At 37.2% G+C, this 23,241-nt stretch overlaps 3 protein-coding genes across 3 annotated transcripts; 1 reads left to right on the top strand and 2 right to left on the bottom strand.

The window, feature by feature from the left end:
• Nucleotides 1-11,113: 11,113 nt before the first annotated feature.
• Nucleotides 11,114-19,965, bottom strand: LOC119074801 (rho GTPase-activating protein 92B). Its single transcript, XM_037181085.1, has 6 exons — nt 19,410-19,965; nt 17,579-17,829; nt 17,338-17,513; nt 16,469-16,709; nt 13,351-13,497; nt 11,114-13,288 (listed from the first exon to the last, which is right to left on the bottom strand). The coding sequence occupies exons 1-6, from the start codon at nt 19,457-19,459 to the stop codon at nt 11,547-11,549; spliced, it is 2,607 nt and encodes an 868-aa protein (XP_037036980.1). The 5' UTR covers nt 19,460-19,965; the 3' UTR covers nt 11,114-11,546.
• Nucleotides 19,966-20,352: 387 nt separating this feature from the next.
• Nucleotides 20,353-21,583, top strand: LOC119074804. The gene is made up of 2 exons (XM_037181088.1): nt 20,353-20,657; nt 21,136-21,583. The coding sequence occupies exons 1-2, from the start codon at nt 20,601-20,603 to the stop codon at nt 21,514-21,516; spliced, it is 438 nt and encodes a 145-aa protein (XP_037036983.1). The 5' UTR covers nt 20,353-20,600; the 3' UTR covers nt 21,517-21,583.
• Nucleotides 21,135-23,090, bottom strand: LOC119074803 (alcohol dehydrogenase-like). The gene is made up of 5 exons (XM_037181087.1): nt 22,894-23,090; nt 22,609-22,836; nt 22,378-22,551; nt 22,171-22,307; nt 21,135-22,112 (listed from the first exon to the last, which is right to left on the bottom strand). The coding sequence occupies exons 1-5, from the start codon at nt 22,987-22,989 to the stop codon at nt 22,001-22,003; spliced, it is 747 nt and encodes a 248-aa protein (XP_037036982.1). The 5' UTR covers nt 22,990-23,090; the 3' UTR covers nt 21,135-22,000.
• Between the last annotated feature and the right edge of the window lie 151 nt (nt 23,091-23,241).

Below are 23,241 nucleotides of genomic sequence, written 5' to 3'. Positions count from 1 at the left end.
ACACCGTGCAATTGAGTCAAACTTAAAGGGGGCTGAGCCAATTAAAACTCTTTTTTAGGTCTTTTTTCCATAGGAAAAAAAGACCTATTGTGGGCACTTCATCTGTCCGTCCGTCCGTCCGTCCGTCTGTCCGTCCGTCCGTCTGTCCGTCCGTCCGTCCGTCCGTCTGTCCGTCTGTCCGTCCGTCCGTCCGTCCGTCCGTCCGTCCGTCTGTGTCACAAATAAAATGTGATTGATAAAAGTTAAAATTGCAATGCTACTATGAACAAACCAACACCAGGCAAATCAATTATTATTTGTTATCTGGTAACCAATCGCTCATAGCAGATATAGCAATTTGAAAGTTTGGTAGTTGTTGGTAGTTGGACCCCCAAAATATTTTGCAGCAAAGATGTTTACCATTTGAGAGCTACGCACCGAATGACGAAATTATTCTGCCTGCTTGCCTTTTTATAACTCAAATATTTGGTAGTTGACTACCACGTTGGTAAATTGCAATGCTACTATGAGCAAACCAACACCAGGCAAATCAATTATTATTTTAAATTATTATTTGTTATCTGGTAACCGATCGCTCATAGCAGACATCGCAATTTGAAAGTTTGGTAGTTGTTGGTAGTTGGACCCCCAAAATATTTAGTAGCAAAGATGTTTCTTCCTCGAAAGATGCACACCGACTGATGAAATTATTCTGCCTGCTGGTCTATTTGTAAATCGAGTATTTGGTAGTTGACTACCAAAGTGGTAGTTGACTACCAAAGTGGTAGTTGACTACCAAAGTGGTAGTTGACTACCAAAGTGGTAGTTGACTGCCAAACTCATACGGAGGTTGTAGAGATGTTTAATGTTTGAAAGCTGCACACCGACTGATGATATTAATCGGCTCGCTTGCTTATTTATAAATCGAAAATTTGCTAGTTGAATACCGAAGTGGTACTTGAATAAATACCAAGCTGGCAATAAACAGAAATCATACTTAATGCTCTTAATCTATACTTAATGCGAGACCCGACCTATTTTCATAATTTATTGCTCGAAAGTAGTGACATTTAGTCTTTAGGAAAGTTTCGATTAGGGATAGGTGGTTGGGAATGATGGTTAGATTCAAAAACGATGGTGAGATTCAAAAACGATGGTGAGGTTCAAAAAGAAAAAGAAAAAAGACTCACTAGGCGTTAGCCGGTACTATTCTTGTTTATTTTAAATTGCACTTAAAATTTTTATTTATTTTTCCCAACCGGTTTCAATAGCTAAGCTATCATCATCAGAGGCTGATAATTGACTAACATGAGAATTACATAACAGCAATAATATTATCTCTTATCTATATCTAACATAAATGTAAACAAACTTTACAAAACACGGTTCCCCTCAACCGAAATAAAGTTTTATTTTTGGGTACCCAAAAAATGAGTGTTGATATGGATGAAGGGACCCCTAAGGACTATAAAACAGGTTTCCTTCACTCCAGGTCTGCTGATCTCCCCATAGTAAAATTTTCAAAATTCGTTTTTTTGAGGCATCTGTGGTAGGTTTTCAATCTTTTTTAGCTTATATTAAGATCCCTGACCTCATAAACAGCTCAGTGAGTCCGTCAATGAATTTTATGGAAGAGACTTTTTTTTTAAATAATTTATTCAAAGCCGCAACACTATTTTTTTTTAAATTTCGTCGATTCCGTTCTGCGACTCATAAATCGACTGCAAACCATTGACTAACATCTACAAACAAGTTCGGAATGTGGCTTAAACTAATCTACAGATGTCTAAACTTAAATACAAAGAAAGAAAATTTGCCAAAAAAATGTTTTGTGGTCGTTGCAGTATGTCAAACTTCGCCAATGCTGATTTTTCTTAATTTTTTCTCAAGAAAAGAACCTTCGAAAGTAAATAAAATGTTATCGGAGTGTTTTAAAAGTCGCAATTTGACGTTTGAAGTAAATACAAACGAACACAAACGCTCACACAATTAAATAAATTATATTAAACTTTCCTAAATTGTATTTACTCTTTAGTATGCCGAACTTCGAAACTTAAAATGGAAGGAATTTCGGTAACTTTCATTAAAATTCAAATTAAATATGTTGCTTCGAACCAATAAAACTGAAAAAACCTTGTAAACCTTTGACAAATTTACTTAATTACCTCTAGAGTGTAATATTAGTATACCGGGAAGTACTCTCACCAGGGCCTATTTTAGGGAATTAATTCCCGAAATTCCCAAAATTCCTAGAAATTCCTAAAATTCCTCAAAATTCCCAAAATTCCGCAAAATTCCCAAAATTCCTCAAAATTCCCGAAATTCCTCAAAATTCCTTAAAATTTCTAATGGTTTTACTGTTATTGTACTCCACTGTAAATGTTCAGAATGTTCATAAATTGATTGTCTGATAGAAAATAGTGGATGTTTCACCGTATTACGCGTATCCACTATCTGTATGGGTAAGCCCAAAGTTAGTTGCGTTACAAATTTAGTCATTTTTGAGGCATAAACTGAACTGTGTATGCTATACTTTGCGGTAAGAAATCAGCCTATTATTTTTCCTCAACTCGGGAGACAGTGTACTTTCATGCCAAGAATCTGAAGTTCTACAGTTTGTGCGGTCGAAGAAGTAGGCTGCTAGTTGCGTTACACAATTGTGGCATTTCGAGATTATCTTCAATAAATCTGCACGCTAAACGCTTTTCCTTGAAAGCTGTTGAAAAGACGCGTTTGATCCCCATTAAGTAATGGGTCGTCCAAAATTCCAGGAAGACCTAAATAAAAATACGCAATTAAAGGCAGTTACTGTACAGAAATTTTTGTGTTGATTCAAAATTAGTTTTCGAAATTGGCGAGATTGTCTAAAATCAATCGCCCTAGATACATACGTTTATTACTAATTATGACTAGTAAAACAATGGTTGTAAAAGATTTGGAAATAAACTGATGATTCAATATTCCAAAATATCATTTTTTGTCATGAGAAGCCATTTTTACCGACTTGACTTAATTAACACACCATATCGACCAGAGGATATTTTATCGTGAAGCTCTATTTTTTTAAAGTTATTTTGAATCAAAACACTAATTTCTATCACTACTTTCAATTGCGATTTTTTCATTTTTTTTAAATTTTCTTTCTACTCTTACATTGACGGACCCTCAAGAAATGTATGCTCATATCTCACTGGAATTTTAGACGACCTACCTACCTGTATGACCTTTGGGGCTCAAAATACTCGTCTTGTCGACAGCTTTCAGGAAAAAGTTTATTGAAATCGCTGCAGATTTAGTGAAGATATCTCGAAATGTCACAAATTACATGGAATTATTTATATACCTATGAAAGTATAGACGCCCGGACAAAGTTTAATGCACAGAAATAAAAGTTTAGTCGGTTCTCTGGCTTCGTACTAATCGGTCGTATAATGATAGTTCCAAAATTAAGCTAGTACTTTCGCCATTGATTTAAGAAATTTCAATAATAGTTTTCAATTAATTGGAATATGTGGTTACGCGATTCTATTGTTCTTACGTCCACAACTTTTCATGTAGATGGCCACGCACCAGAGAAATATCTCCAAATTCCCTCAATTTCACCCTTTTGCATGAAATAGTTATTTACGTGCTTATTTTTGCACTATTAATTTTAGGCATATTCGTGAGTTGTAGACCCAGCAGAGCGAGGGCCACAAACAAAAGTGCCTCAGAGTAACTGTCCACAACATTTATGAATTACGCTTTACATATGTGTGAACAAAACTCATAGAATGTTGTGCATTCAAAAATCATTTTAAAATTATGTGAATATTTTCAGTCGCTTTCAGTTGGCCGACTCATACAACAAACACAGCTTTTATGTTTTACCACTACCACGCGGGTACGTGTGATTGTTTAACCTGTATAAAAAGTACCAACACGTTTCTTTGTATGAGTGGACCTGCTGAAAAACAGCAAAAACAAAATGCGCCACTTATTTGACTGCCCTTGAATCCATTAGACTGTGGTGATCGCAGTATGTCAATCATTTGAATCGCATCGAGTAGCCTGTAAACCGCCTTTATATACCGTGCATTCGTTCTCAATAAATCATAACATTCCCGGCTGTGGCCGAAGACACATCTACTGAGTTTCAATAGTAGATCTTGTATTAGTTGACTGTAGACATTCTATATGGTCGAGATTAGCTCCCATATAATTGGTGACCCCGACAAACGTTCACGTAGTAATACCTCTGAACCAAGTCTAATAGTTAATTTCAGCTTGCAATAGCACTGAAATTCATAACTAAAACCAAATTAGCACAATTCTAACAAATTGTCTAACTAATTTGCACTGTTACGTCCAAACGTTCAGTGGACTGTTAACAATAAAAAGTGCGCTAAAAGCACTACAGTCGTTAATCCCAAAAATAATAAAAATGACGAAGTAAATACCATCTATACTTCAGTCGACAACATTTCAAAATTTAGCAACAAATTCTACTTATAAGCATAAAAACTAGGTTACACTACTAGTTAAGCTCAAAAAAGTAAATTTAGATTTAAGACTTAGTTTTAGCACAAATATTTTGGCTAAAATGTTGTCGACAATATCACCGTAACTTTACCATCTAGTTACGAGAACTACAGTCAACCAAAAATAAAATTTTTTGGCCTAGAAATATGGTTAAACAACCAATTTCATAAAAATTATAAATCAACCTTTAGTGAAACTAAATCGTTTGATCAGAGAATACCATTTTCGTGAATTATTCACGGAAAACGTAATGTGACAACCTATCTATAAAACCATCACCAATTTCGATTTATCGAAATTGAGATGTACGTTCCGCCCGTACTACGGTACAACCAGGTAATGCTGTGACAGGTGCGAGACATCGTTGTGATGGAGATAAGGTCTGCACGTTTTCCGTACAAACCCTAAAAAGTTTAAACGAATAATTCAACCTTTCAAAATTAAAACAATTTTTCGGAAAAAATATCCTAAAAATTCTTCTGACAAACACAAAAGAGTCAAGTACTCCCTCATTACAATTATAGAACGATTTCCAATCAACCGGCTCAGCGTTTCGCAGATTAAGCTCTACGCCTATCCGTCTTGAGAATAATCTTTCATGATTTACTCATAAACGACGGAACCGTTTAGCAAAACCGAAGCGTGTCGAGGATTGAAATGTTTTGTTTCTTAAAGTTGTAATCGAAAATACTTGATACATGGAAATTGATCCAATGAGTTATCCACTGTGCGATAACACAACCTTTTTCCATGTAAATTAGTTTCACAAGTTCTTAACATCACAGAACGTAACGAAATCAAAAGTCATCGTGTATAAATTTACCACCCTTGAAATTAACACATAGCAATTTCAAGTTCACGAATGACCTAAAATTACAAAATCTGATATTAAACCACCAAACCGGCGCCAATAGGTTTAAACTCATTGACCGTAGAATAGTACAAAAGTACAACCGTTCAATGAGTCATATATATAATATCAGTCGAAATGTACATAGCAAATATACTGCCTAAAGTCTGCTACCACAGACAAGTATCACCATACCATACATAAGAAGTACATTTCGTGCAGTGCGTATCCCTGCAAAACAAAAGGCAGCACAAAAATAAAATTCAAAATCACCCTACAAATGTTTTGAATCACTTGATCTGAATTAATTTCAAATTAAGTTGGAAACATAACCTCTCTTCCAACAATGGAGAAAATCGATCTCCATCCAAAATAAAGTTCAAAATTTAACCATTTTCGACACACTCTGTTTTAAAATTAATCCCAAATTTAAACAGATTCAAAATTCGACTACCACATTCTCGAACCAATACTCATTAGATTGTTATCAATCTAATTAGACAGAAAATTTCAAAGTCAACCAACTGTTTTCAAAGTTTCTAGATCTATCTACCACTGTGAAAACAGACCCAAATTTTTCCGTCAAGTCATTCGAATCGAGAATTGAATCCCACCACTGTTCCTGTCCACAAACAAAATTGGCAACTCTCAACTCACGGCACAATCGAGAAAAGGCTGACATCACAACAAATCAACGCAACCACAAACAAAATCAAGAAACATCCATTACCCAACATTTTCGAGCCGAACGTCTCAATCTTTCACAAGGGGGAAGTATCTGTGGTGATCGCAGTATGTCAATCATTTGAATCGCATCGAGTAGCCTGTAAACCGCCTTTATATACCGTGCATTCGTTCTCAATAAATCATAACATTCCCGGCTGTGGCCGAAGACACATCTACTGAGTTTCAATAGTAGATCTTGTATTAGTTGACTGTAGACATTCTATATGGTCGAGATTAGCTCCCATAAGACTAGCCCAAGAATCGCTGAGTTCGATGACCTTTTCTCGCGCTCCAATGGTTCGATTGTTATCTAATTGAGTGGTAACAGAAGGCGAAAACATGTTAAATTTAATTGGTCTCTCCCATTTGGACATGCGACCCCGAGTCTAGTTGAACAAACTTATTAACACTCAATTGTCACTATAACTTTCTGTCTCAACTGCTGTCACTGAGTTCGTGTTTTAAAAGATATGGGCGAAAAAGTAGTTTGTTTTATAACAGGACCGCCCGAGGACCCCGCTATATTTTATTTTTCAGAAACATGTCAAAAATTAATTTTTAAGTTCACTTAGCCACCAAAAACACTCTGCGTCCGATTCTACATTGTAGTATCTATAACATATCAAAAGTTACCTTTTTGACGCCCAAAACTGAGATGATTGCGTCGAAATCGTAGATGGAAACATCTTGTCGAAACACGGAGAAGTCCACCTATCAATTTAATTCGAGTATGCTCAGCGATTTAACCTATCGGATAGCAACAAACTGGACGATCTATGAAAACTTTTCTTTTATCTTATTCTACCCTCCACATCACACATCTAAGCCACCACACACGCAAGCACACTACCTTCTCTCTCCCACACGAGAAAACTTGTTCACCCAGTTTCACACATTTTCACCGGTCCCATTTGACCAACTACTGAACTTTTTGTTTCCTTTTATTCACCCCCTCTAAACCTTCTATTTGAACCGTCACACATCATCACAGTGTCTCCCGACTCCCCTACACCCAAGAAAACATATATTTGATCATGAAATATACTACCTTTAAACGGCCATAAATTCTCACCATGATGAGATAGGAAAGAACCACATATTCCAATTCCCAACCTTCAAACCACGAAACCTCGCAAAGAATCATACACACCAACACCTGGGACAGTGTCTTCTTCGAGTTTTCGGCGAACTTTTATGAATTCGTGCAAGTTCTATAGATCAAAATTCCTAAAAATTCCCGAAATTCCTCAAAATTCCCGAAATTCTTAAAATTCCCGAAATTCCCAAAATTCCTCAAAATTCCTTAAAAATTCCCCTAAAATAGGCCCTGACTCTCACTCCATCTTTTTGATTTTTATGTTAAGCCAAATTCAAATGAGTCCCTTTAATATGTGGTAACTCCAGGAATATTTTACTAACCGTTTTTTGAATAATCCGAGATAATTTCACTCTTTGCTGGATGATTTGAAATTTACATGAAAATGTAATTTCTTTGTTTAATTGATTAAACTTAGAAATGTGATCTTTAGACTCGTATTCTGTTTCTTGTTTTAGTGTCCATGATCCATTCAGCTTATTTAAACACTCCCATAACATTTTATTTACTTTCGAAGGTTCTTTTCTTGGGAAAAAAGTAAGAAAAATCAGCATCGGCGAAGTTTGACATACTGCAACGACCACAAAACATTTTTTTGGCAAATTTTCTTTCTTTGTATTTAAGTTTAGACATCTGTAGATTAGTTTAAGCCACATTCCGAACTTGTTTGTAGATGTTAGTCAATGGTTTGCAGTCGATTTATGAGTCGCAGAACGGAATCGACGAAATTTTAAAAATTAGTGTTGCGGCTATGAATGCATTATTTTTCTCTTCCATAAAATTCATTGACGGACTCACTGAGCTGTTTCTGAGCTCAGGGATCTTAATATAAGCTAAAAAAGATTAAAAAAACCTACCATAGATGCCTCAAAAAAAACGAATTTTGAAAATTTTACTATGGGGAGATCAGCAGACCTGGAGTGAAGGAAACCTGTTTAATAGTCCTTAGGGGTCCCTTCATCCATATCAAGACTCATTTTTTGGGTACCCAAAAATAAAACTTTATTTCGGTTGAGGGGAACCGTGAAAAACTTTCGACTAGATAAGTTCGTCATACATGTAAAAGCATCTATATGCATCGATTCAAAAAAAAATTCATAATATTTTCTGAGCCAATGCCCCTCGAAACCTCGAATTCCGCATAAGGTCCGATTATTATACAACACCCGATACGTGAAATATTTGTTCTACGATTCTACTCCGTACCAGCTCCAACCTTGCCATTCTAGCTTAATACGCTTAGGGGCCATTCACTTAAGGGGGGAGGGGTGTCTAAAATTGGGACTTTTTATATGGAGAAACGCGTGCGAAAAGGGGGGAGGGGGTCAAAAAATAGCCGCACACCACGTGCGCACTTTATGAATGGTCCCTTAAGAGGCACCGGTACTTAGCTAAAATTGTAGCCTACATTTGTGTGCCTCATATTTCATTTTTGATGATATCTTTCCATCTGAATCTTTTTTCAAAAATGTATGACCGCCATTCCGACGACGAATGAGTACGCTTTCAACAGAAAATACATTTGGTTGTAGTCGTATGACCAGCTCTGAGAAAATTGAGCAGTTTAATGAAATTTTCATAAACTGCTCACGTTTCTCAGAGCCGGCCAAACTTCTACAACCAATTGTATTTTCTGTTGAAAGCTACCACATTCATGGTCGGAATTGCGGTCTTACATTTTTCAAAAAAGATTCAGATGGAAAGATATCATCAAAAGTAAACTAAAATCCAGTACTTAAAAATCGCCCTAATGTATGCTTTTCAGCAAAGCACCGATGCCTCTTAATGCACTGGCTTTCAAACTGACGATGGACTGACTTAAAAATTTGTTTACAGAAAATGCTGATTTACTGAATAGGCCACTACATTTTAATCCATACCCTACAAGAGCTCTAGTGTGTATCATGGCCTGCATATATCGTAAAAAATCCTGATTGATGGAAAAATAATGGTACTGGTACTGGAGGTCAATGACGAATTAAATTTAAAAATACATTTTTTATTGAATTGCAAATTGTGTCAGTCAAGCTGTGAAATTAGAGAATTTCTTTCAATAAAATAGTACTTTAACATGACTGAGGATAAAAAGTTGAAAATCAAGATTTAAGGGGACTTACATTTTCATCCCGAGTTATTTTATACATATTGAGGACGTCGAAAGATGTACTGTTTTCGGCGCATGTAGCAGCACGTAATAGTTATTTTCGTAACGCTAGAAACCTCAAATTCGCTAAAAAAAAGTCTTTTAGCATAAGTTAGGAACAATGTTTTTCCTAAACAACGAAATATTTTTCCTAACTAGTGTTTTATTCGTCGTTTAGGAATAAACATTCTTCTTCTTCTTTTTCAGCCTCTTTCTATCCACTGCTGGATGTAGGCCTCTCCAACTTCTTTCCATTTCGTACGATCCATTGCCATTTGCTGCCAGTTTGTACCTGCAATATTCTTAATTCCGTTTGTCCATCTCTCTGGTGGTCTACCTATAGCTCGTCTTTTATATGGTCGCCAGTTCATGATCTTTTTGGTCCAACGTTCGTCTGTCCTTCTTGCAATATGTCCCGCCCAGTTCCATTTCAGAGATGCTATTCTTTCCATGACATCAACGACCCTGGTTTGTTGTCGAATCCATTGATTCGTCATTCTGTCTCTGAGTGTTATTTTAAGCATACTCCGTTCCATGGCTCTTTGTGTCACTCTCAATTTATCTTCGGATGCTTTCGTTCAAGTTTACGTTTCCGCTCCATAAGTGAGCACTGGAAGGACACAAGTGTCGAAAACTTTGCGTTTCAGACTATTTCAGATTCGCTGCTATCGATACAAAGTCATCAGCAAAGCGGAGATTGCTCAGGTACTCTCCATTTATCTTTATTCCCATTTTACTCCAGTTTAACTTCCTAAAAACACTCTGCAGAATCGCCGTGAATAATTTCGGTGAAATGGTGTCACCCTGCCTTACACCTCGGCCGATTCTGAATTTCTCCGTGCTCTTATGAAGTTTTATACATGAAGTAGCATTTTTGTACACATATCGAATTGTGTTGGAGTACCTTGAGTCTACTCTACATTCGTCTAATGCGTCCAATATCGACCATGTTTCCACTGAATCGAAAGCTTTTTCCTAACTTATGTTAAAATGATTTTCCAGCGAATTTGATTGTAGAACTCGCCTCCGGCTCGTGCTGGAAACCTCTCATTTGCTAAAAAAAAACTCTTAGCATGCGTTATACTATTATTACACCGATCGCAAAGTGTTTTATTATGCACTAGATATTTAATTGTGATACTTTTCGTCACTGAGTTGATACAGTTTGGATTTCCTACGATGTGCGACGGCCAAGATTCATACTAAGCCTGCGAATTCTATAGCATTCAAAAACGAAAATCGTGGAACAAACGTGTTATAATACTGAATATGGTTTCCAACTGTGGTCCTATGACGGACTCAAAATGTCGTGGTCCACTGGTTTATTCACTCAGCATTTTCTATCAAATTATTTTTATGTCCATCGTCATACCATTCAAAAGTATTCGATCATTGTGTGTTTTCAGTGTAAATTGACAAACTTTGAGAGTGCGTCAAAAATCGAAATGGTACCGGATTTTCACGAAAGATGGCGCATTCGATAGCTTGACGGAAAAATATAAAATCTATTTTCACCAAACATGAAAATTTGGAGAATTTTCAATTTCTCCGAAGGTCTGCATAGTCGTAGTATATATTTGTTCCCCGACTATGCAGACCTTTGCAAAAATTAGGATTTTTCTTTTAAAGACTAAGGATCCAGATATCGAATGTGCAATCTTTCTTGAAAATCCCAGCCGAAGTAGATCTAGAATGACTGTTCCGCAGTGAGTCTGTGGTGTCACGATGAATAAATAGGTTTCACTTCCAGATGGTTCCACCAGTAGTATACACTATCAAATGAAACAGATGTGGATTCTCTTAAATCGTATGTTTTTATTGATATCTTTATCATTACTCTCAGTAATTTCTAGAACATGTGTATAGCGGGTGTAACAATTAAAAAAAAAACTGATCGATTAATAACTAACACATCACATCGTAAATAAATTGTGGTTGTCCTTTCGACAGCGAAGGAAAAAAAAAAATACAAAAACAAAATTATTTCCAAATATAAAAGAGAAATGTTACGGTCCAGTTAGCTTTTAAAGCACCTGCAGCGAATACAGTCGGAAGTAAAATCAAATCACACGAAATTATCTCGCTAAATGCCTCGTAGTCTTTGCCATCATCATCAACAAACAACAATAAATTCTCCACCATTCTAATTCCACAAGAAATACAACCGAGGAATGAAACACTTTCCTTACCTCTTACAAAGCCACCGTCTCGTCAAGTCGACTTTCTTTCGTTTACAAATTCGTGGAATCGCCATCCGATTTCGGTCGATTGATCGGTGGTGCTACTGGCGGCGGAACTACTGGTCGTTTAATCTTTGGATCAAATCCTCGTGGCGACGGTGGTACATGATGTGTTATTGGTATATCTGTTTGTGATACGGTCATAATATTGTCTACTGGTTTATCGTCATTGGTTAAAGCACCCGTCGCACATGTCGTCGCCGGCATCTGTACTGGGTTCGTTTTGGTGTCGTTTGTAGCCTGATTCTTGCCGTTACTGCTATCGCCTACGTCAATTATTGCCACTTGTTTCTTGTCCACATTGTAGATATGCGTTCGTTCCAATGTTGTTAAGCTGTTGCCGCCATTCAATGCCTTGCTATCGGAACAACTTCCTCGAAAGCTTTGCGTTTTCTTTATGGGCGTTTCAGATGTTGGAACATTATCGTGCGATTGAGACGATGTTCCTTTAAAACTGGGAGGTCTCATCAGTGAAATCGGTCGTTCAGGTATAGCTGGCTTATCTGGCTTCTCTGACATAGTTGCATCAGTCTTTTCTCTGTATATTACCGACTCACTATCTTCATCATTCTGATTACCGTCCGACAAATTTTCACTGCTCCGAGCTGCACTCAGGCTAGTTCGTGGTAAAGCAACAGGTTTTGTTGTTCGTTCGTTTTTCGTTCGGTAAGTGTTGCGGTTCAAAGTCTGACATTCAGCTGGCGATTGAGCTGGCCTAGGTGGCTTATCAGGCTTGGATAGATTGTCATTGCTACCGAATCGTTTCGCCCGTATAACAGTTGTTGTTTGAGACGAACTGTGTGACTTCGACTCCGGTGGTCTCATCAGACCATTTAATGAGTCGTCTGTAGCGGCTGGATGTGTATTATGCACAGAATCGCTGTTGGTCTTAGTTAATTTGGTTTTGGCGTTTATGATATTTTCCGTGAGAGCCGTTCGCTGTAGAGGCACAAGTTGCGTTGGAGGTGGTGTCGGAGCAACCTGTTTGTTGTGCTTTCGGCGAACAGTCGGTTTAGGACTACTTTGCGGTGGACTAGAATTGTCCGATAGCGAACTACTCGATTGACTTCGCTTGATGGTATCGTCGATTAGAATGAGACTAGCATCATGACTACTGCTGCGGGAATGTGATTGGTAGCTAACTGTTGTACTACCCGTTACAAGCAATGATTTTGTCATATTGTCGGGATCGCGATCGAATGGAAAGCCACCATTGTCGGGAAATAGTTCGTCTCGTGTTAACGTCACGTAGAATTCAATTTCTCCGTCGAAGAAGAAATGCCAATCGGACACCAACAATTCGACAATGGTGTTAACCGCTGCTGTGCTGTTCACTTCCTGTACATAGTCCGTTTCGATTGCATCCGGCAGTGGCCACAGTAAATTCGGTGACATCACAATGGCAATATTTTGCGACGACATTTTGTTGTGCTGACTCTTTTGCGCCAAAATTGACAAAAACTTGGTCAAGTAACGGAGATTGTAGTAATGTCCGGTAGGTAGTTGGTTCACTGCATTCAAAATAGCCTTTTTCCGTTTATCTTCCGTCGGTTGCTGAGCCGCCTGGACGAAATCATCGTACAGCCGATACGTTAGCAATGGATTCGGAAGACCACGTAAATACGACTTCAGTACACCAGCGATGACATGTACATCTTGGTATTCAGCTGGCATTGCGGCTGTTATGTAATTCGCATCGATTACTGACTTCAAACGACGTAGTTTGCTGCCAGCTGTAAAATAGGATGATAAAATCCGAAAGTGTTAGATGAACATGTTGAGATATCTAGCTTACCACTGCCTACTCTTAACAATCCCTCTTCGTAAAGACCTTTTTCCAATAAACAGCAGACACACAATTCAATCACTTGGGATATTTTCCTTTTCGTCACAGCCAAATGATCTTCCAAAGATACTTTGAAGATGCGTTTATTGCTTTCCACTGAAAAATAGAAATTTCATTTAGTTAGAAACAGAGAAAGAATGTAACTAAATATCGCAGTCAAATCGAGAACATAAGTTGTGTAGTACTATGCTACAGTGACAATTTTTAACTTAATCACAAAATATACTTTAGTTGAAGTCCTACAATTTTCCGTCTTGCAGACCGACCACGTAACATGTGCCTTAATATCAATACGAGTCGCAGCCGAGGTTGACATCACATGGTATGCACAACATTTCAGTTAACACAAAAGTTAGAACCAAGATTTTATGTACGGCAGGGGGATCCTCACTTTTACAAACACAAACGTCTAAATATGTCGGTTAATTTCTGGGCAAAAAACGTTCACCGAAATTCTTTAGGTAATACAACAATACAGTGTTCAAAGAGCGTAAAAGAGAGAAAAATTAACTGGTTCCGTTGGGTGATACGTCAAAATTTGTATGTAAAAGTCCAGTTAACTAGGAAAAAACCAGTTAATTTAACTGAGCTCGATGGGTGAACACTCTTTTTGACATTCTCTTTGAACACTATATAGAAGCCTTGAGAGATGTTTCAAAATTTATATGAAAATGGTCAATGACAACTACTTCAATGCAAGTTATAGTTAACTGGTCTCGGTATTCTTGCTCTAATCATTTAAGGCGAAAACCAGTTAAATATTACTTGTCTCTGGGTCAGCTGTCAAAATTTCATGAACGAAAAATGGAATTGAGATTTCTCTCATTTTGACGTGTTTGACACCGAGACTAGTTGCAATAAACTAGTAAGAAGTCACTCTCCTTAAACGCCCTATAGATTGTTATGTTATGAGAGAATGAAATAATAATTCCGACAAATTATTGCCTTGCGGGATGTGTCAAAAAAAAGTAAAAATTCAATGACAAGTCTTTCAAGGCAAGAGAGTGTTATGATGAAAGAGAAAGAAATATTTTGACAATTACCCCAAGACAACTTATAATAGAATGGTCTTTGGTCCTATCGCTCTCAACGTAACATGTTGAAAGAGAAAGCAACATTTTGACAAGCACCCAAGGCAAGTTATAATTAACTAGTCTTCGGTTCTCTCGCTTGATCATAACAGTCTAGTTATAATTAACTGGTCTTTGGCCTTCTCGCTCTAATCGTACCAGTCTTATGCTTAGTTTCCTCTTACCAAAAAAGTACTCCGTGTAAGAGATAAAATTTAATTTTTTCAATTGTTCCTTTGTTTATTTGACAGCTCGCTCTCTCAAGGCTCTCTCACGGAGTACTTTTTGTTGAGTGGAATAGACACTTTACTGGCGTAAAAGAATGAAGTTGGTTATGTGTTTGTGTTTATGTACCAATACCGCCATGTGTTCTCTAGTTGAATTTCACGAACTGTCGCTAGACTCTAAATTTTTAAATTTCTCAGTCTATAAATTTCAACTCTTACTGCAATTAACTATTACACTTTAGACTCTGAATAAAGTCATATTGGCGTACAAGTCATGTGTAGAAAGCATCTATAGAGTGTTATGATGATACATCATTGATGAAAGAGAAAGAAACACTTAAACAAGTACCCCAATGCAAGTTATAATTAACTAGTCTTCAGTCCTTTAGCTCGCCACGTAAGATGTTGAAAGAGAAGCAAATACGTTGACAAGTATCCCCAAGGCAAGTTATAATTAACTGGTATTCGGTGATCTCGCTCCGATCATAATACTATTGAGAGTCAATATAAAAACAATTAGGTACGGCTCTATCTCTAATAAAAAATTCAGCAAAAAATAGTTATGACCCTCTGCATATGGACTTACGGTCTGTGTTAAATACATTGTCAATTGTTCGCTAAAGTAAACATATACGCGAAGTAAAAAAATTCATAAAAAGACGAACAATCAACCACATAATGACAGACTATACAATTCAAGCAATTTTCTTCTTTATTAAAAGCATTACCAACGAGACTGTAATTAAAAAAAAACTGACTTAATACCACGCTGATGAGTGATGATTAAACGAATAAACAAGGGTGGGAATTTGTCTTTTCTCTCTCGTTGAAATTATATCATCATTGTTTATGTGCACATAATTTGGATTGTCTTGCGCTGCAGATTTAAGCTTTATAAAAAATTGTCGATGCGGATTACACATACCATGATGTACACATACGGTTATATGGGTGTCATGTTACCGAAAAAAAATCAAATCTTTAATTCCAGCACTGATAAGCTTTCATATCCGCAACAAAAACCAAAATTTAATTCAAAGTCACTAATATGCAGCTTAGGGAATGTCATTTGATTTTTGGAAAATGGTGTGAGAAGTCATTTGATAAAGGACGGTGAAACTCGAATAAGAATTGAATTCAGCCAATACTTTGATCAGGTTCAGGTGAAAAATAGAATTCAGGTTCAGCCAGGGGCTATTTTTGGGAAAACATTTTTCATATTTTGGTAGATTTTCGCCAGTTTTTCTACATTTTCTCAAATTTTCCCAGAAATATTTTTGGTAAAATTAATGAAAATCTGAGAAAATGTGGGAAAATTCAAGAAAATGCTTTCACAAAAGTAGTCCCTGGGTTTAGAACATGTTTGATAATGTCTGTTTTGACGTAAACCTGACCCGATTTTACCTGAAACCTGCTTATAAGATTAACACCTGACCTGAAACCTGACAAGTCGACCCGAATATTTGTATGAAAACTTCAGGAAACCAGGTAAAGGTCATGCTTGTATTACCTGACCTGAAGGGAGAGTTTAGGTGATATTGAATTTTTACTGCGGTCGACCTATTCAGAGTTTTAAAGTTAATCTTGCCAGGAAAGAAACCCGATTCAGATCAGGTTCCCGTTGGCTAAACAGAAAGCTGAGCCTGATCCGGAAAAATTCAGATTTTCTACAGTTTTTTGGATCGAGGGAATCTGCCCTGTTTCGAGCATTACGTTTCAAACAAATCCGACCGAAAAACAATTTTAAAGACAAGAAACAAAGAAACTTACTCAACATGTCATCCATTCTCTGCATCACTCGTTCGATATCTTTCAGTGCACTTTTGTAGTAAATTTCCTGCTGTTTGACGTAATTGATGATATAACTGACCATATTCTCTTCCTCGGCAATTAATTCAAACATTTCAGCTGCCCAAATGTCCCGCTCTTTCTCCAATTTCGTTTCGCATTCTTCCTGCTCCTCTTTCAACTGGTTGATTTTACTGGCGTTGTCATTAACTCGTAAGGCCGCCTTGAATTGAATTGGTAGAAAGTTTTAGTTTTTATATATGAGTTTCATGCGAGTTTAATGAATTCAATTAAGAAAACCGCAAATTCATCTAGAAATTATGAGCTAATTGAATTGGTCATCATTTAGTGCGATGCACTACAATTTTATGAGGAATCAAATTCAATGATTTTCATTTTAAAAATAGAAGAAAGAGGAAGTAGCGCTGATGCTGCTGTTGCTCGGTGTGATACCAGATAAGAGACATTTATTATTCCAGATGTTAATCTGGTTTCGTTGTGCTAACAATGAAGCTCATGGTCCTACAATTATCATCGTAGAATTGAATCATTCGTCCGTTTTGTTTTGTTCTAACCGTGAATCACATATACATGATAATCATGACCTTCGTTCGATCCGCTATAAATGCTGAACCGAAGTCACAATAAAATGAAAAAAAAAAACATTTTTTTTGTTTATATTCGCGCATTACTTTGAATTGCCTAAAATGATTGGAGCCAGCCACTTATAATTTACAAATGTTCGATAAACGACGACAGACAGCACACCAATCAATAAAAAGTTAGCAACCATCCACACTTTATCAAACGACAACAATTTAAAAAAAAGGCAAAAAAAATAATTCACCAACCTGGTACTTATGTTTAGCTGACTCGTTATCTTGCATTAATTTGGTGACTATACGCTTTTGTTTCTGAATCGATGATATGTTGGTCTCCATAATGTTAGCTAGCTTTTTGGTAACATCATTTTCCACATTACATTCATGGCTGACGATTTCATTGGCGATTCGTTTCTCAAGATCGGCTGAAAAGAATCATTGCGCGCAAATTGATATGCTGAGCTTAGTTAGAAATGGATAAGAAACAAACCACAACTTTCCAGCACATTTCTAAGCAGACCATCTGGTAGATCTTTCGTCGACTCTTCCATTGCCTGTGCTAAACGATGCTCATGCACTTTCTTACATCGCTTATCCCGTGCGGCTGGATCGTTCGCATCGGCACTGATTCCTGGGTTTTGTGTGAATTTTTTGCTAATTTTCTCCAGCACATCTTTGTATCGTTCCACTTGTCTATCGGCGGTCAATAGTTCTTCGGAGTTTTTGTCGGGTTTAGCCGGTCTGTTTTGGAAGAGAAAAGACAAGATTGAAATTTTAAGTATTATTATGATGTTCCATCCGAACCAGGGCCTGTGCACAGTGTGCAGTTATGAATTCCTTTCTAAAGGGAATTATTTTTTTCATTAGGCCTTGATGAGATAGATCTGTGCGCTGACTGACACCCAGAAACTTTTTTGTTAAATTTCGTGTGATGACAATTCAATCGAAAAAATGTCTACTTTTTCGTGTCTTTCTCTACCGTGGTGGAAAGAAAATAGAGTTTTTCTAACGCGAACTGTCAAGAATTGATGTTTTCGTGTCATGGCGGGAACAACAATTAATCAAACTAAGTAAAACATAAAAAACGCTGTGTTCCACCTCGGGAAAAATTAGTAATTCCAACTCGACTGTTTCGCCGCTCTCGCTTCGCTCTTGTCAGCAAACTTCGCTCTTGTCAGCAAACTTCGCTCCTGATGAAATTTTCTCCTCTCGATAAACAAATAGCTAATCAAGCCGCCGATACTTCTTTCACCGTTTTCACTCGGAGCCGATATACGAGAACTCACCACCGACGCACATAACTATGGATGACAAGAACACTCCTCCCATTTAGATATGGATGGGATTTCGATAAAAACACATGTAAGATGAAGACCTCATCTGATAGGTGAGAACCTAACTGAAGACTGCGAAAGACTTCAAAATAAAACAAAAATCCTGCGCAAATGCCCAAAACGAAAGATTTTATTTCATCCCCACACTATCACTCCGATAATAAATAATTGTAACATTCAATCAGCTGGGCAATAAGTCATTAGTTTGACAATAAATGTAAAATCGAACATCAAAAGTGTTATTGACTGTTTGTCGAAGCAATGTGCCATAAAAACTTGTGTGTAAATAGACACACGACAGAAAAAAAAAACCAAATGCCATTACTCATCGAACAAAGATAGGTTGTGAGAAATTTGAAGGAAAATTTTTTATTTACCGTCGTCGACGCCCACACACACGAGAAAAAAATTTTGTGCAAGCCTTTTGAAAATTCATTATTCGAATTGCCCACCAGATGATACTCAATTCAAGCAAGCACAGCGAGCAAATCGAGTCAATGATACATAGTAACGATAAGGTGGAGTGCTTTCGATTTGTTGCAATGATTGAGTGGGTAGAAAACAATATGCAATTTATGGCTAACATTTTTTTAGCGAAATATAGTAACGTGATGTCGTTATTAGGTTTACATCATCAAACAGTGAAATCAGAAAGTTAGTCAATTTTCTTTGAAACTAGTACGGCGAGGATATTTGCGTATGGGATCAAATACGAAATGCCTGCCTCGCACCAGTAAAAATTCCCATACATTCCATACATTCTAATGCATCAGCTAACTCTTCATGTCATAAAACTAAGGATACGATACGCTGTCTGCCCATCAATTTTATGACGAAAATAAAAATTTTCCAATTTCCGTTCCACCCTACAGTGAAGAGATCACATCTGGTAGACAAATTTAGTGTTGAATCGTTATAATTGAATGGAGTTTCTACTGAGCTTGATGAAGTAACAAAACATTCTAATCTCGCCTTTAATGGTTTTACCTTGAAAAATTTTCAGCCGCAATTTTAATTTTGTGCAATTGTTTCTTCATATTGGCGCTGATATATTCTAATATAAATCCACGGTGCTGTTGATTCTTTCAGCTGAACACGAAATTTATTTTTATAATTTTTTTTCTCTCTGTCACTAGCACAATAAATTGGTCAATTTGGTATTTTATCAGTTTTACACACACATTTTACCGTTGTCACATTAGCTTTTCTCTGCGATAAAGATTTCACTTTGATAAGAAAATTGCTCGAATTACTCAGAAATGAAGTGGATTTTTTTTAGACTTTACTTTGTGAACAGAAGAAATTTCAATGAGATCATCACGATACAAAAATCAACACTCGGATATTATTGTGTGCATTGTTATGTGCATTAGGCGAATTGGAATTATCGATGACGAAATCCGGTTGAATATTATCCTTCGATCGAAACGTAACACTAAGCTATGAAATGAACATTATAAACTCACTGCAAATAAAATCGTTTTCTTATTAACTCACACGACGATCCGACGATCGTCCATGAATATTTTTTTTTCCTTTTTTCTTTGCACAATATTTATTTGACAGCAGAACTTGCGCTGAACTGGAAACTTTTGGATGTAAACTTTTCCGATTGTTAATGAGAATTATGAGGAAAGTTGGGAAAGTTTCGTTTTATAGAATCATCGAGAAAAACTTGCACCAGACGAACGGTTGATTTTTGTTCACTTTGTTGTTAAATTCTATGCTTTTCATGCTACGCACAAAAGGAATCCAATTTGAAATAATTTTTTCAAATACGATTTTGAAGAAAGCGAAAGTGAATCGTGAATCGTTAGTCGATGAAAAAAGTATGCTTCCAATACCTGAAACGTTTGACAGCGACGACAGCCAGGATGATGGTAGAATTTGATTGGCTTTCCGTTTGTAGATGTGTGTGTGTGTGTGTGTTACGTTCAGTTTGTAATGTCAGTACTGTTTTTGTTTGAAAGCGTAGAAAGTTTCTCTCCGAAGTTTTTCTTCTTTTCGAAACAATTCCGAATCCGAAGGACTGACTGATTTCGTCCCATTATCATCCATCACCAACGACTGAGATTCTCATCCATTGATCCACGATACAACGATCATTCAGGAAGTTATTTCCGACTGAAAGAAGAAGAAAAAAATCTTCGACGATCCGCTGAACAAAAAGAAATCAAAATGAACAACAAAAACGGTGAATTGCAGAGACCGACAAATGAACAGCCAATTATTTTGGTGAGAATAAATGAAAAATTTCTGGCGAAATTTAATTGCATTTTCATGAAATGTATGAGGTTCAACGTGTGTCGAGTATTTAATGTTCGGATAAACTTAATCATTAACTGAAGATGTGAATATTTACCGTGCATTCGAAGCAAAACTTTTTAGCGAATTTCCGTCGATAAAATCGTGAAAACTTCGAGAAAAAAAGTTTTGTAAGAAAGAGGTTCATCAAACGTTAGATTTTTTCGTTTTGTTGAAAGACAGAATTGCACCATTGTACGTCGGGACCAGCCCGTTTAGGACATTTTTGTGTTCCCTTAAAAATTTCGTTCCAAGTGCTCGTAGTCTGTAAATATTGTGTATTCAACTTCGCCAACAGCACCCTTTCCTCTTAATTCTGAAAGTACTCTTTCAAGGTCAATGAATACACAACGAGAATTCTAATTCCTGTCATTCCATCGCTATTGTTTAACTTAAATTCCATTTCCAGAAATGCTGTTCATCCCGCAACCCACCAGCCACCGATATCGAACAATATCGAAAGAAGCTACAAGAGAAGCGCGAACAACTGAAGAATCTCAAACTGAAGATATCGCAACTGATGGCAATCAATGCACGGCTACAGAAAGAGCTGAAAAAACTGAAATCGATGAATCTGAAGCGGAAACGGGCTACGGTGCACATAATGCGATATTTGGAGCAAAATTTTATGGTCAGAGGGAAACGGTCGCCGCAGTACGTTCGACGCAAGGCGAAAATTCTGTACAACTTGCAGCCGTATCGATATCTACTGGTGCAGGGATTTGGCTTGCCGGCAACTGAGCGAATTTTGTTCAAGCGAATTATGAAAGTATTTAAGAATTGCGTTTAAGACACGCAGGCGAAGACTTTTTTTTTAAAGAAAAATATAAATTAAGTTTAAGTGAAGACGAAGAAATGGTTTGTTGAATGTTGGGGGGATGCAATTCCATCGATTAAAAATGCACTTCGAGAAGAGAATAACTTATTGGTGCCGCAACAAACTACCGACGAATAATGCACGAAACGGTAAACTGGTGAGTAGATCCCATTTCAAACCTAAACAGAGTCCTATGATCCAGATAATTCCTTGTGCACCTTCTTGCACCTCTGTACAAGGTCATTGTTACCAGAATAATTTGTTAAAGTTGCACAGGACTCAGAGTCAGACTTGCATTTGTGGCACGGGTTAGATGATCATGTGCAATCAACAAAGAAGTTTTCCGATTTCGACAAGGTCATGGTGACCCGATTATTCATTCTAAATTCTTTATTAGATGGGTGGGACTTTGTGCCAATCGTACAAACGACAAAATGGATAAAATTCTGTTAGTTCACTAATACTGATGTAGAGTCACCTCGGTCATTGCACTGTTGTTGATAATCCAAACCGATCCGTTTTTATCCGAATCGATAGCTTTCAAAATGAATCGAGCGACTGTTGCTGCCCTGTAAATGGACCAATTCGTCTCAAAAGTCTTTTCCCATCTCATTTATAGGATCTTACGTTTGAAATTGGAAATTAAAACTTTCCAAGTCACCAAAGGTCACCTTTGTCTCATAATCGTCTACAATGGATGTTTCCGTTGCACCCGGACAGATTGTTATGAATTTAATGCCAAACTTGTCGAAATAGTGCTGGTCCTGTGACAAAGCAATGCATAAACTTTCCCAGCCCTGTGGAAACGCATTCCCATTCGAAAATTTTACTTACTCCAAAACTTCGATTCAACCCGACTATGCCATGCTTAGCAGCAGAATAGGCTGGCATCCAGGTCGTAGTATTTAGACCAGCAACTGAAGAAAGATTGACAATTATGCCACCGTTACCTCCCTTTTCTTTACTCATTACGTCAATGGCAGCATAAGTAGAATGAAGGATTCCCAGCTAATAAGCGAATTTGTTAGGCTCGACTGTATTCACGTCATTAACTGTTTCACTTACTAAATTCACATTAATCGTACGTTCATAATCGCTTTCGCAAAGGATTCCTGCATTTCCAACGACAATGTCGATGCGCTCAAAGCTCCGAACGATTTCATCGAAAGCACTTTTCACTTGATCCTTTTTAGAGACGTCGGTCTTAATGAAAAGTACCTGTCGATCGCCGTACTTAGTTTGAAGGTCATTGGAAACGTTTTTCGTATCGCTAATGTCTAGGATCGCTACGTTCTAGTGAAATGGAATGACCTTGTAACCTTTCTTCGCATGTGATTTGACAAACTTTACCTTGATTCCTTGTTCAAGAAAAGCTTTGACAACCTCATAGCCTATGCCACCACAGCCACCAGTGACTATAGCAGATTTTCCAGACAAAAAGGACATTTTTTCACTACAATTATCGGATACGATTGAGCACGGACTACTGTTCTATCCACAGTGTTGTTGAAATGATGAGCATAAAGATGTCATGACGTAGGAAAACAAACTTGTCATGAACAAACTACCATCGAGAGTTGAATGGAATGCATCTACTACTATGTACTCGTACGAACGTTGAGGGTTTTGCGGGTTTTGTGATGAAGAAATGAAAGAATTTCTACAAGACCTGAGTGAAAAAAAAATGTTCTCGTGAGG

Source organism: Bradysia coprophila, unplaced genomic scaffold (assembly GCF_014529535.1).
Source record: "Bradysia coprophila strain Holo2 unplaced genomic scaffold, BU_Bcop_v1 contig_151, whole genome shotgun sequence".
Taxonomy (NCBI): domain Eukaryota; kingdom Metazoa; phylum Arthropoda; class Insecta; order Diptera; family Sciaridae; genus Bradysia; species Bradysia coprophila.
The sequence above is the reverse complement of the archived record's forward strand: the minus strand, read 5'-3'. Positions and strand labels throughout refer to the sequence as shown.